The sequence below is a fragment of the Microtus ochrogaster genome, unplaced genomic scaffold (assembly GCF_000317375.1).
Source record: "Microtus ochrogaster isolate Prairie Vole_2 unplaced genomic scaffold, MicOch1.0 UNK57, whole genome shotgun sequence".
NCBI lineage: Eukaryota > Metazoa > Chordata > Mammalia > Rodentia > Cricetidae > Microtus > Microtus ochrogaster.
This window is the reverse complement of record NW_004949155.1, coordinates 677,316-691,023: the sequence shown is the minus strand read 5'-3', so window position 1 is coordinate 691,023 and position 13,708 is coordinate 677,316. Positions and strand designations below refer to the sequence as shown.

Here is a 13,708-nt window from a genome sequence, read left to right as displayed (position 1 = left end):
GCTTTTTTAATCATTATTTTAAATGCCATATTCTGCAGATCTCTGAAGTATGAGGGCTGCCTAGGTATATCTGATTAGTCAAACTTTGTTTCTCATTATTTGTTTTAAGTTTGACTTTGAAAACATATACAGGGAACTAAATAATGCTTATTCCTGTGACTAATTATATTAGTACTTTAAAGAGGACTGACTAACTTGTATTTCCTAACAGTCTGCAATAAGTTAGCAGCTTTCACAAGACTAGAACTCCACACTCTGTAATGATTTTGAATTAAAGCTAATAAAGAAACTGCATTAGTCATTCCGAAGATAAATACAGAACAAGTTTATATCTAGCTATTAATGCTGTCTCCTGCAAAGGCAAGGAAGAGGTTCCAGGGTAAAATGGGAAGGAATCTAAGAGTTAGCATTACCCTAGGGCAAACTGAGACTCAGGTCTACCTTCCTGCTGATTTATAGAACCCATCTTGGCAGGTGTGTGCCAAGTTGCCCTGGACCCTACATTTTTCTCCCTTCACAAGTACCAATGACAGGACTCAATCATGGGTCCTGTCTATCCAGGAGCTCAAGGGGGTGATACTGGAACCTCAATACCATCAGTCAGATAGTATTGACCTGTTCTCAAACAAAAGCCGTCAGTCTGTTGATAAGAAGAAGCAAGATCATTAGGGACCAGCTAGAGCCAAAAGTAAGGTTGGGTTTAATCTATTTGGATAAACTGATCAAATAGGGGGATCAGATGAACAAGTTTTCATCCAGCTTCTGTGTGTTCTGTTCTCTATCACTAACAAGGCCATTGAATCTCTAATTACCCCAGAGTGATTGACATAGAAATATTCTTTCCCCAGAAGAGAAGGTCCAAACCTCTTAGTATCAGTACAAAAATTTATGATTCAGTTTATCCAACTAGATTAAACCCAACAAAGTTAGCAAAGATAAGGAGGCTAAACATGCATTTTAAAACCTGAATAGACCTTGAACAAGGAAATATATTTTAAACCATTAGTTAACATTTTAATACTTTTACCTTTTAATATAGTTTTTCATGTTACAGTGATCTTCCCATTACAGAATTTTTCCTGTTGTTATTTTACAACTGTAGTTTTGCCTATGTTGTGAATCTCAATTTAAACATCTGACATGCAAGTGGTCCCAGACTACCTCTGTACAACCTCCAAAAGATTGAGATTCATAGACTTGGATGCTGTTCCAAGCCCTCTATCAAACTGCTTAGGTCATTGTCTTCTGCATCATAAGAAATTAACATTTTTGTTTCTGGTTAGCTTTTGGTGATTATGGCTCTGACCCTAATTTTTAGCCTTTTATTTTAAGTTTAAATATTAACAATACAAAACACAATATAAAAATTTATAGCACAGATATCTCACAGCCTTATAAATTTATTTAAAATTTTTTTAAAAAACTTAAAATCTCTTAAATGTCTTCCTGCAATATTAAGAATATCAAAAATGAAGTACTTTTTTGGTCTCACCCTTGATAGCATATACATAGCCTGTCTTTTAGATCTCAGCCTGCTCCATTTCACTGTAGCTGATACTTCTGGTGACTATCACCTGGCACTGGCATTTTTCAAACTATTAAGGTCCATTGTTGCAACTGCACATTCTTTGGGACGCTACTCCTGCCATACATTTGTAATCCTAAGCTGTTTTTTATGATTCCTTTATGTCTTTATAACCATTATCATCTGGGTGACTCTTAAATTAACAAAGCCTAGCTGGCAGGGCAAGGTACATTTGAGGATAAAAACATTGAGGTGCAGCTTTAATAAATTAAATCATACACACACACACATACACACATATGTGTGTATATATATCCCAATCCAAACTATCTTGGAGATTTATTAGGCCCACTTCATGTGGTCACTGTCACTTAATCAAGATAGCAGTGAAATCATGTGGCATCCATTTTTCTTTTTTTTTCTTTCTTTCTTTTTTTTTTTGGTTTTTCTAGACAAGGTTTCTCTGTGGCTTTGGAGCCTGTCCTGGAACTAGCTCTGTAGACCAGGCTGGTCTCTAACTCACAGAGATCCGCCTGCCTCTCCCGAGTGCTGGGATTAAAAAGGTGTGCGCCACCATCGCCCAGCTGCATCCATTTTTTTTAACTCTAGTAAAATAGCAATCCAAAATTTAAAATGGAATTATACCTTATGGTTTCTTTAAAATTACCCATGCACCAATTTTTAGTAAATAAAACATGGGTCTAACAAAGGAAGAGCCATAACCCAGTTCTAGAGCCAGCTTTTCAATAATAAAACAGCATATAGCAGTTTTAACATTATCTATACCAAAAAGCCATCTGAATTTCTGCTAACCCAAATTTAGTAATCAGAGCTCAGTGATAAATTTCTGAAGTCAGGCCCTTAAATGTGGTCACAGCAGTGATGGGTGGCAGAGACAGCAAAAATAGCCGAACCAGTTCTGTCTCAGCTCCATGCTTGTAAGAAAATCTACATAGACAAACTTTTTAACAAAACAAGCATATTCAGTATTTGCATGTATGAGAAACCACAGCAAATATAGTTTACATCCTCTTTTGATCTTTTATAACTTTTTTATATACCTTTAATCCCTTTTCCTCTCTTCATTCTTTCAGTCTCCTGCTTTTTCCCTTGCTTTCCAGATAACATAACAAAATTGCTCTTGCTTTTTAGACTACATACCAAAATCTCTCTCGCTTTTTAGACAACATAAGAACTCTTACCAAAGTCTTTATTGTGGTTTCTTTCAGTGGTGTATGATATATTATATGGCTACAATATTTTAAACAAGAACAGAAACATGCATATACTATAACATTAAGTTTTCATCACATAAAATTTTGTATCAGCGTGAAACATTTGAGATCAACAGTGGTTTTTTTCATATAGTAACCAGTAATAATTTGTAACCAGCTCCTCTAAATGATGACATATATTTATAACACATTGAATCTGGATGATCAAAGCAGCTCTGGTGGAGGGAAGTCTGGCTATAGTGCCACAATAAGGCCATCACAGCAACACCTATAGCCAGAGTCCTTGACCCGTAGAGCCAAATGTTGGTCAGGTTTGACAAGATGTTGAGGCAGGCAGCCCCCAAGGCAGGTGGAGGGAACTCATTCACCTGCATGGGAGCGGGGGAAATTGTTAACCTCTCCAAACCATAGCAATTAACCCCAGATTCTTTGTCCAGTGTTTGAAATCTTATTGGGGTACATCTGCCCCCTACAACTGTGGCTGACAGCCTTGCTACATTATAACAACAAGGCTGTACAGCCCAGCCACCCAGCCACACAAACACTCTGGGGCCAAGGCTGACTCCTTTTTATGAAATGTTTAAGGCAGCGAGTAGAGGTTATTTGTCTTATTCCTTTTAGGAAAATATACCCCTATGCTTATGGAGCTATCTCTAAAGTCCTGTAAGTGATCTCGATATCAAAGTCAAAGTACTCATGATTTGAGTCTGTCCCTTATCGTCAGTGTCAGTCTAAGTCAGGACAAAAACATAATAACACACAGACACACAGGACAATGAACAGGACAATGGTGCTGAACCAAACCAAAGATGAGAGCCTCAAGCTGTTTTGTGGGTGCAATCCACCTGTCTGTTGAACTGAGACCGCTACCTGCATGTTTCACCAGAGGGAACTACCCTCTGCAGAAAGACCCTGGGGGCATCTCGTCAAGGCACCCCACCTGTGATCTTTTTGGGTGTCTGCCTACATAGTCTACAGGCTCTTATGGTTCCTGGGCCTGCTTACAGAAAGATATGAGACATGAGACACAGACATGGGACGCGAAACAAAACACAGAAAATTTACTGGCCAGTTGAAGGCTCTACAGGTGGTAGTCCCAGTGGGCTTGGGGATCCCAGACGAGCCCCCCAAATGTTATGCCCAAATCCGCGAAGTCCCCCAAAAGCCAACAAGAAGACTAAGTCCCATATGTAAAAGCAAAGAGCCTTTATTTTATGTAAGTTTGCAAGCTCAGTCTCTCTGCATGTCCAGAGTATTGGAATAAGCAGAGAACTCTGAGCTTGGTTAGAGTTGGGTTTTTATAGTAGTAAAGGTAGGGGTGAAGGGTTTCTGAGGTTCAGGACCCCTGATTGGCTGACATTTGTCTAGGGGTGTCTTGGTGAGTGTGTGCTGGCAGGTGATCCTATCTTCAAGGTTGGAACATCAGGCATTTTCTTTGGATGGTCTGTTCTTGGGTGTTGCTTGGGTAATCTTAGTTTGTGATCCTTCCTGCAACCAGGTATTGCTTCAGGGTAAACTACTGAGACTCAGGCCTCCATTAAACTAATCAATGGCTGAGTTCTACTCTGGCAGGTGATAATGGTTGGAAATAAAGAACTTCCTTTGGGTGATCTGTTCCTATTTAGCTTAGCATGGCTGGCTCCTACAGTATGAGTCTCGTTTCCATGTGATAATTGCATTTTGAAATGACTGCCTTTGGTTTTCATCATGTTACTACAGTATGTGACACGTGTATTTGAGGGGAGACTGTTTAGACAAATATTATTTGCCAGGTGGTCGGGAGGCAGAGGTAGGCAAATCTCTGTGAGTTCGAGTCCAGCCTGGTCTACAAGAGCTAGTTCCAGGACAGGCTCCAAAGCTACAGAGAAACCTTGTCTCAAAGAAAAAAAAATCTTAGTTACAGTTATGTCTTCGTTGTTGGACATGCTTGAAGCTTGTATCATTTTTTTTTTGAGACAGGTTTTCTCTGTGTAACAATCCTGTCTGTCTTGGAACTCTCTTTGTAGATCAGGCTGGCCTCAAAGTCACTGAGATCTGCCTGCCTCTGCCTCTGAGTACTGGGATTAAAGGCATATACTGCCACAATCCAGGGAGCTTGTATAATTTAAAAGATCTCAGTTTAGCTGGGTGGTGGTGGTGCATGCCTTTAATCCCAGCACTTGGGAGGCAGAGGCAGGCAGATTTCTGCAAGTTCGAGGCCAGCCTGGTCTACAAGACCTAGTTCTAAAACAGGCTTCAAAGCAAACAGAAATCCTGACTCACAAAAACAAACAAAGAAGATCTCAGTTTAATATTAATTACAGTTCCATGCTTTGGATTTTGATTGTTTAATTGTCCTATTTATTTAACTATGAGATATTTATTTAACTATGTATTTTTGAATATTCTAGGATCTGGGTATGGTTGTGCACCCCTTTACTCTCAGTACTTGAAGGCAGAGACAGGGGGATCTTTATGAGTTTGATGCCAGCCTGGTCTACAAGAGCTAGTTCCAGGCCAGCCAGGGCAATATAGATCCTGAATTAAAAAATATTTTAGGGATATGTGTCTGTGTGATTTTGCTTTATGACAGTTTTACATTATATTATTTTAGCTTATTCTTAGAAGATGGTTGGTATTTTACCAAGCTTTTTTTCCCTGTGGGACAAGATTTTTTTGAATGGTTTTGAAATAATATAATTTTGTTTTGAAACAAAGTATATGGGGAGAATAATACCCGGAGTCTAGTTTCCATTAAAATGTGTATTTAAACAAATGATTCAGACCAGCATTGGGCCCAAAGGAAGAGCTCAGAGAATACAGGTACTTTGATCTATCTGATAAGGAAATTCTGATTTTATGAAGCTGTTCTCAACAGTGTTAAGAATTTCAACATGATGTTGAAGGCCACTATGTATTTTTTTAAAAAAAAATGTAATCAATTTATTGTATTCTAGATTTATTTTAATTTCTAAATTGATTTAAAATAAGTAGTACGAGTTGAAGTCTGTCTAAAATAACAGAAGGCAAACTAGTAATTGCTGTTTATAGTGGAACAGTGAATGATTTCTTTTGTAGGTCAAATAACTGTCAAGAGAAGGCGATTCCTATTAGATTCTCAGTGTATACCTTTTGTAGTATGTAGATAATGTGCTTATTTTGCAAAGGTTATCAGATAAAGCTGATTTCTGGGGGGAGAGAGGGTACAAAAGGTGTTAAAATGTCTGATTCCAGAGTAAAATAACAGATGGTGATATCTCTCATCACTTTCCCTGATATAACTCCTTTGTGTAATAAATTGATGAGTGAAAGACATTGTCAAAACATATCACAGGTTATTTCTTTAAGAAACTCCAGGCTGGCTGGGTGGTTGTGGCACAGACCTTTAATCCCAACACTTGGGAGGCAGAAGCAGGTCAGTGGCTGTGAGCTTGAGACCAGCCTGGTCTATAGAGTGAGTTCTAGGATAAGGATAAGGATACATTGAGAAAAACCTGTCTTGAAAAACCAAGAAGAAAAAAGGAAACTTCAGACTTAATGTCTTGGGAGATGCCTCAGCAGTTAAGAGTACTTGCTGCTGTTGCAGAGGACCTGGTTCTCATCTGGGCGTCCACATGGCAGTTCAGAATCACCTTTCATTCTAGTTCCAGGAAATTGAATGCCCTTTCTGACCTCCATGGGCATCAGGCATGTACATGGTACACAGATATACATTCAGGCAAAACACCTGTATGAAACAAAATCAATATAAAAATGTAAAGAAATGCATAGTTTCTAAAATAACCTGAAAAGTTCAGGATTTTATTCCCCCTTGAAAAGAGCTGTGTTAACAGCTGGAGAGCTGGCTCAGGGGTTAAGAGTGCCGCCCGTAGTGCCCGAGGTCCCGAGTTCGATTCCCATGCCTGTGTGTGTCTGTGTGTGAATGTAGGTATGCATGCATAATTAATTGGGAAAAAAGAAAAGAGGTGTGTTTTGGCTGCTTAGGCAAATTTGCATAGGTCTACCATTGAAAGCATTATTTTTTTAAAATTTCTCTGCTTTTCATTTCATTGATAGGTGTTTTGAAAATGAGTTATAGAAATCAAAGACACTGGTCTCATTCTAAAACAGCAGTACATGTAACAGAACCTGTTTTAAATGTTATCTCTATGTATATAGGTAGGGGTTGTGTGTGTTTATGTGTATATAGAATTTTTGAGTCTAGAGCATAGACTGTATAAAGACTACAAACCCATATTCTTGCTATTGCTTAATTATGTTCTTAGTTTAGGGAGTTAATAGCTACACTACGATAGAGCTGTGGTTACTGTGAGAAACACAATGATATTTTAATTTTTTTTTGGTTTTTTGAGACAGGGTTTCTCTGTGGCTTTGGAGCCTGTCCTGGCACTAGCTCTGTAGACCAGGCTGGTCTCGAACTCACAGAGATCCGCCTGCCTCTGCCTCCCGAGTGCTGGGATTAAAGGCGTGCGCCACCACCGCCCGGCCACAATGATATTTGTATCTGGTATATTTTATTGTTTTCCTCTGTTAGAAAAAGGGAGTGCACATGCAAAAAAAAAAAGATGAATGATCTGCTGAGATAATTGGCACTTGCAGTTGTCCTATTGATGCTGTGATGGGGACTATTTTAGTTTTATATTTTAGATAGGAAAGTAGAAAATTTTAAGTATATAAGCTGATAATAAATCCATTCTATCAAAATGTTTAACTTCCATGAAAGAGGGGAAAAGATTTTATATACAGAAAAGACACAAGTCTCCTAACATTCATTCTTTTACCTGGTTATAGCAGCTGGTGGGAATGCGCAAGACTGAATTACTATTGCTTGAACACCTCAGGATATGATGGGATCAACCCGGAGGAAATGTATAAGAAAATGACAGAAAAATCAAAGGAGAGAAAGGCTTCATTGGAAACCAGAGAAAAGGAACAAGTTATAAATGATTTGAGAAAGAGGGCTTAGCAATGAAGGTGCACATTTTTTGAAAGCAGTGACCACAACAGAAGACTTACTCTAACTCTTATAATCCCCAAAAGGCCAAGCAGCAAAGTAGATGGGTTACTTAGCTCTATTGTGTGCCAATGAAACGGAGGACAGGGTAGTGTTCTTACTGTAAAGTTTCTTCTCAGTTTGAGCTTTTCTGTCATCTTCCAGGGGATCTGTGTTCCCTGACAGCTCAGTGTAGATCGCATGATCTTCAATTCCTATCTCTAATACTGATGTCAAGTAATCAAATAACTTTTCCCAATAATACTTATGAAGTCTTTTTTAGTCCGTATCCTAATAAAAATATATTGTACACATAAGCATTTCAGCCTTTACTATGTAATAGGTCTTAATATCAGTGTTACTATGTGTATTAATTATATTTTACTTTGAAGCTCTAATTTAGACTAAAACTTGTACTTTTTTTTTTTTTTAGGACAGCCAGTAGAGGGGACTTCATGTTTTCTGCGGATCGTTTGGTAGGTGGAGGCTTTCCGTTTTCATTTCATTGTTATATGCAGTGATATAATTCTGGCAGGCTTTTCGTTGTAGACCATTCTGGGGTTGAGCGAGATTGCCCTGAACAACCATCGTCTTGTGAGGCTTCTGAAGTATCCTTTCCATTATAGCATTAAAGTGCTGCCTCACTCCCTTTTACTCCAAAGCATTGCCTGTGAACCCACTCCTTGTCATTCTTAGATGGATCTTGGCAGTCTGGTTCTCAGCAACTCATAAAATGCCTTATCTTAGGGCCATGAACTGTGTAGCACATTAGAAGAAAACTGTGTTCTGAGACCTAGCATTCACCCTGTGTATGAGCTAATATGCAGAAACTAGTTTATTTTCTTTTGTAGTTTACAATGTTAATTGTATTTGTTTTGCTTCTGCCATGTGGTATATTGAACATATATGTGCATACCCCTTCTTCAAGGGCATCCTGTTAAGTCCTGAGCAAACCCAGTCCCCACATAGTCAGTGTCATCTCAGATGATCTCCTTGCCACAGCTTTCTGTTCTTGTGTTGATACCTAAGTGTGCTCCATTCTTGGAGTGAAATTGCTAAGTAGTTGCTAAGACTAATACTCTTCATTAATGAAAATAAACATTGAGTACATATTAGGCTTTGCACTAGACTATTTTGGGAGGGAGGGGATAAGACAGTTAAGGATATATAGATATGGTCTCTGCTCTTGTAGAATTTACAATCTTAACACTCTTGTCAGTACTTAGCTTAAAAAAGAAATGTGGCTTGTGAACCTTGTAGGTATAATCAAATCATAGAAAATAGAAAAGGAAGTGTGAAAAAAGGCATACAACTTTTAATTTTGATTTTTTTTCTAGAGCACATATATTCTAAAAGAGTGTAGGCTATTCCTCTTCTGCTTTTGGCTTTAAATATTCTTGATTGAGAGACCCAATTCTATTTAAGCTTACTTTGGTTTCCATGGATAGTAATAACTGGTGTTAGCAACAAGAGAAATATGGTTGACATTCTTGGTACAGAAGCTGTTGTCTTCAATGTTTTCTTCTGTGTGTGCATGTGTTGTTTGTGGAGGTGCATGTGTGTGCATGTGTGGAGGCCAGAGATCAGTCTTGGATGCTTCTCAGGAACCATCTTCCTCATCTTTTTTTTTCCAGATAAGGGTTTGTACTGGGATTTGGGGCTTGCCAGTTAGGCTAGGCTGACTGTCCATAAGCCCTCCAGAGATCCTCATGTCACTAGGTTATAAAGCATATGTTACCACTTCGCTTTTTTATATGCCTTCTAGAGACTGAACTTTGGTCTTTGTTTACAAGGACCAATTGAGCCATCTCTTCAGCCTTCTTTTATGTTTTCAGCAAAACCCAACCAAATGAACAAAAAAAAAGAGCCATTTTTGAGGTGTTAGGAACTTCCAACTTAATGACTGCTGAGCAAAGAATAGGAGTCTTTGTTCTCTGGGATAAAATTATTCATCTTTTGTTTCTCATGCCCTCTCTCTTTTTCCTTTTTGAGACAAGCTCTCTTTTTTCCCATAATGATCTCAAAATCCTGGGCTCAAGCATTCCTTCTGCCTCAGCTTCCCAAGTAGCTGGGACTACAAACCTAATGACAGCTGCATATGTTCCTTTTTGTTATAGAAAGTAGGAGTCAAATTCATGGATGTTCTAAAATGCTTCTCTGAAATAGCAGGCATTATATTCTAGCCAAGCAAGAGAGGTGGCATACTTCACCTAGGACATGGTAACTTGGATTTCTCCATTCTTTGTAATTGCTTTAACGACCAGTGATGGGGTGGGGTTGAGAAGAATCTGTTATGGTTATGGTAGCAACTATAGCTGTTTATCTTTTTATTGTTGAGGATTACTAATACACTATCTCCTCAACACAAGGGGGATATCCCTGATAGTGGACAAGTGATCTTATCCTGAGTTGTTTCCTGTAGTTCTTTACATTTTAATTATTTTGGGGAGAGAGCGGTGAAGATTTAACTGGGGGCCTTGAGTGTATTAAACACATGCTGTACACCCCACCCTTTAAAAGGATTTGAGTCATTCTTCTTCTGGTTTTATACTCTCCTCTTACTTAGACACACCTATCTCCATACTTTTGTTTATGCATTTTTATTTCTTCTTTGAAAATTTCATATATGTATACGATGAACTTTGATCATATTCACCCCTCATTCTGCCTCTCAGACTCTCCCAGCCAACTTCATGCTCTCTTTCTTTTCATAGCGCGCTGAGTTTAGTTTAGGCTGCCCACATGCCCCTGGGTGTGAGGCCACCCTCTGGAGTATGGTCAACCTTTCAGGGGGGCCACACTTCTAAAGAAAACTGACTCTCCCTCCTTCAGAAGCCATCAACTGTCAATAGCTCCTCAGTTAGAGGTGGGGCCTTGTGAGCTCCTCCCCCGTGTATGTGCAATGTTGATTGGCTTGATCTTGTGCCTGTCATGTGTAAGTAAACACAACTGCGGTGAGTGTGCAACAGCCCTGCCGTGTCCAGAAAACATTTCACAGCAGTCCTCTCCAAACTCTGGCCCCTGCAGACACGATCACTTCTGTCCCAGAGTTTCAGGGGATGGAGCAGGAACAAGGCTCATTTGAGGCATGTCACCAGAGGAAAGAGATATGTACTTTTTTTTTTTTTTTTTTTTTGGTTTTTCGAAACAGGGTTTCTCTGTGGCTTTGGAGCCTGTCCTGGAACTCGCTCTGTAGACCAGGCTGGTCTCGAACTCACAGAGATCTGCCTGCCTCTGCCTCCCGAGTGCTGGGATTAAAGGCGTGCGCCAACATCGCCCCGCTGATATGTACTTTTCAAAGAAAAAAAAAACCTTCTCTGCAATTTTCTCCTAAATAAACATAAGTAGCCCAGGAAGGTGGTAGCTAACAGCGAGTGTGTCTTGCATATACTATTCAAAAGCTTTCTGGGCCATTCTCTGATTCTGCAGGGGGACAAAGTGATGGGCCATTTCCAATTGATCCCTTTAATGACAGCAGGGTGATGTGTTGTGATAACAGAGAATGAAGCATCGTACTTCTCCCTGCTGTTCCTGATTCCCAATCATTAATGTACTATTGATTGGAGAAAATGTGCACTACAGGCTCGGCACTGGCTTTGTTATAGTGGGCTCTGGTTGCTCATGTCTCGCTGTGTGCGACTGTTTCTAGTGATTTTGAGGGATGCTTCCTTTCTACTTCATAGTTGCTATGCAACTCATAAAACTTTGTTTAAAAAATTTTTAAGTATTTATTTACTTGTGTGCGCATGTCTGTGTGAGTGTGCACACACCTGCTCATGCCATTGTGGATGCATGTGGAAGTCGTAGTACAACTTCTTGGAGTCAGTTCTATCCTTCTGCCTGTTTATCTGCCATCTAATTAGCCTTCATAGTACTTTTCTTTAACTGAGACGTCCCGGGATAGTCTTCTGGGTCCTCCTTCAGATCCAGTAAATTGCTCCAGTCTATCTGTTCATTCATTTTCTCACAAGGGCTTTTCGATATAGTTTACATTATGGTGTACCTTTGTTAGAAGTGAATCAAGGTTCATTTTTTTTCTAGGTTCATTTTTAAATTGCAAAGATTTCAAAGGTACTAAGCAAGGTAGAGAATTCTAGGTGGACACTTTGCACAGGAACCCATAATTTTATTACTACCAATGGTGTTTTGCCATAACTCTTATTGAAGTTTTGTGCTTCTCATATTCTTGACTGACTCAGAAGGCACATAGAAGCCCTTTGGTCATAGTCAATGTGCTACAATGGAGGTTGGGTACTTACCAAAAAGCAGCCTGACATTTAGATGTGTTCCTGTAGTTAAGCCATGGTAGGGGGCCTCCTTCCTTCCTCTATGACCTAAGCCCTCAGCTCCCAAGGCTAGCAGCTAGCAGGAGACTCTGAAGGCCCTCAATTTATTGTTTCTTTGACTTTCTAGATCAGACTTGTTGTAGAAGAGGGACTGAATCAGCTGCCATATAAAGAATGCATGGTGACCACGCCAACAGGTAACAAGGACTTGTGCTCTCAACTTTTCCTCATAAAAATCCTGAACTAGAGTTGGGGGAGGAAAATGGAAAAAAGGCATTCTGTGTGAAATCAGTGTGAAAAATGAGTTCAGGTAGAGCTGTTTTTTTTTTAAACATCTTTAAAAACTAAGAGACTTTTGTAAAGAAATATATGTACGTGACTTTTTGTTAATGCCTTGCTTGTCAATTCAAGTTAAAGGTTATTACATAGTCATGTAGCATGCAGGTGTTGCTTCTGATGGCAGCCCACAGGGACCAAAGTTGAGAATTGCTGGCAGCTTATCTTCACCTCTGTGGGGAAGCCACTGGCGCTAACAAATGCAAGAGACTGGTTTGGCATTGAAACTGCAGGTTTAAAAAGAAGATGAGATGTGGAAAAGGGAAAGAAAAGTCAAAATGATAAGATTTGGAGTACGTGCTTTGCTCTAATAAGAATAGCCTACAATCCCCTTTTCAGAGATTGGAAATTCTGATTTGGTTTTTTTTTTTTCATAACTGATGGAAAACTCTACTATTCAAAGGGTTGGCTATGAACAATTGAGGGCTGAGTTTGTTGCATCATAATTGACACAATTCAGAATGAGACCCAAGTTTTGAGTAGCTTAATAACTATTTCAGCCTCTTTCTTCTGCTTTTTAAGGCAGAATGAAGGATCATAAGAAGGGATGGAATGAGGCGGCTTTCTGCTGTGACTCACAGTGGGGCCCCGGTGTGACTTGATGGGGTATCTAGTATTCATGGACTGCAGTGAGTCTCCTTTGAATTCAATTTGGAGGCTGTGTATGGGAATATTGTGCTATAATAAGTCCAATTCCCACTTGAGGAAAACCTCCTCTCCCAATTATTCTCACAGGTTTCTTCTGAGGAATTCAGAAATAACTATGAAAGAGCATGACTCACTACTTTCACAGGAAATCCAAGGTGCTATACATTGTGTCTGGGTTGCTTTGTACTCATCTGCTTTGAGCCACGAGTACCTTATAGAATATGCACATGTCTCTAATGATAAAGCATCTCTTTTTTATTTTTATTTCCCAACAGGGCACAAGTATGAAGGAGTGAAATTTGAGAAAGGAAATTGTGGGGTCAGCATAATGAGGAGCGGTAGGTTTGCGTGTGTACGATTTTGTTTCTTTGCATGCATGGAAACGGTTGCTGTTTTCCAGGAGAGGCGGGCTGGCTTGTCATAATTGCATGCTGCCTTTGCTTAAATCTCACCACCTGTGTTGCCTATCCTCATGGTGCCTTGGAGTCATGGCCTATGTGCTGCTAAGTTTGGTTAATTGTAATTGCAGGCTTCATCCCTAGTGGCCTGCTCCCACGAGCAAGGCAGCTTTTAAAATGCCTCAAAGGAGGTTGGGAGGATTGCAGGATGGGAGAATGGTTTACAGACCGAAGGAATGTGGCATAAATTAAATTCTTTCTGAAGAAGAACATTTGGATAGCTGGCTGGAGAAGATGCTGCCTCTGCT

At 39.5% G+C, this 13,708-nt stretch overlaps 1 protein-coding gene across 4 annotated transcripts in view; it reads left to right on the top strand.

The window, feature by feature from the left end:
• Nucleotides 1–13,708, top strand: part of Uprt (uracil phosphoribosyltransferase homolog) — a 154,642-nt gene that overhangs the window by 10,749 nt on the left and 130,185 nt on the right. For all 4 annotated transcript variants that reach the window (XM_026777340.1, XM_026777342.1, XM_005369710.3 and 1 more), the window contains 3 exons: nucleotides 8,166–8,208; nucleotides 12,146–12,215; nucleotides 13,278–13,340. In XM_026777340.1, the coding sequence (XP_026633141.1) occupies nucleotides 8,166–8,208; nucleotides 12,146–12,215; nucleotides 13,278–13,340 (176 nt within the window). The remainder of the gene's footprint in view (nucleotides 1–8,165; nucleotides 8,209–12,145; nucleotides 12,216–13,277; nucleotides 13,341–13,708) is intronic.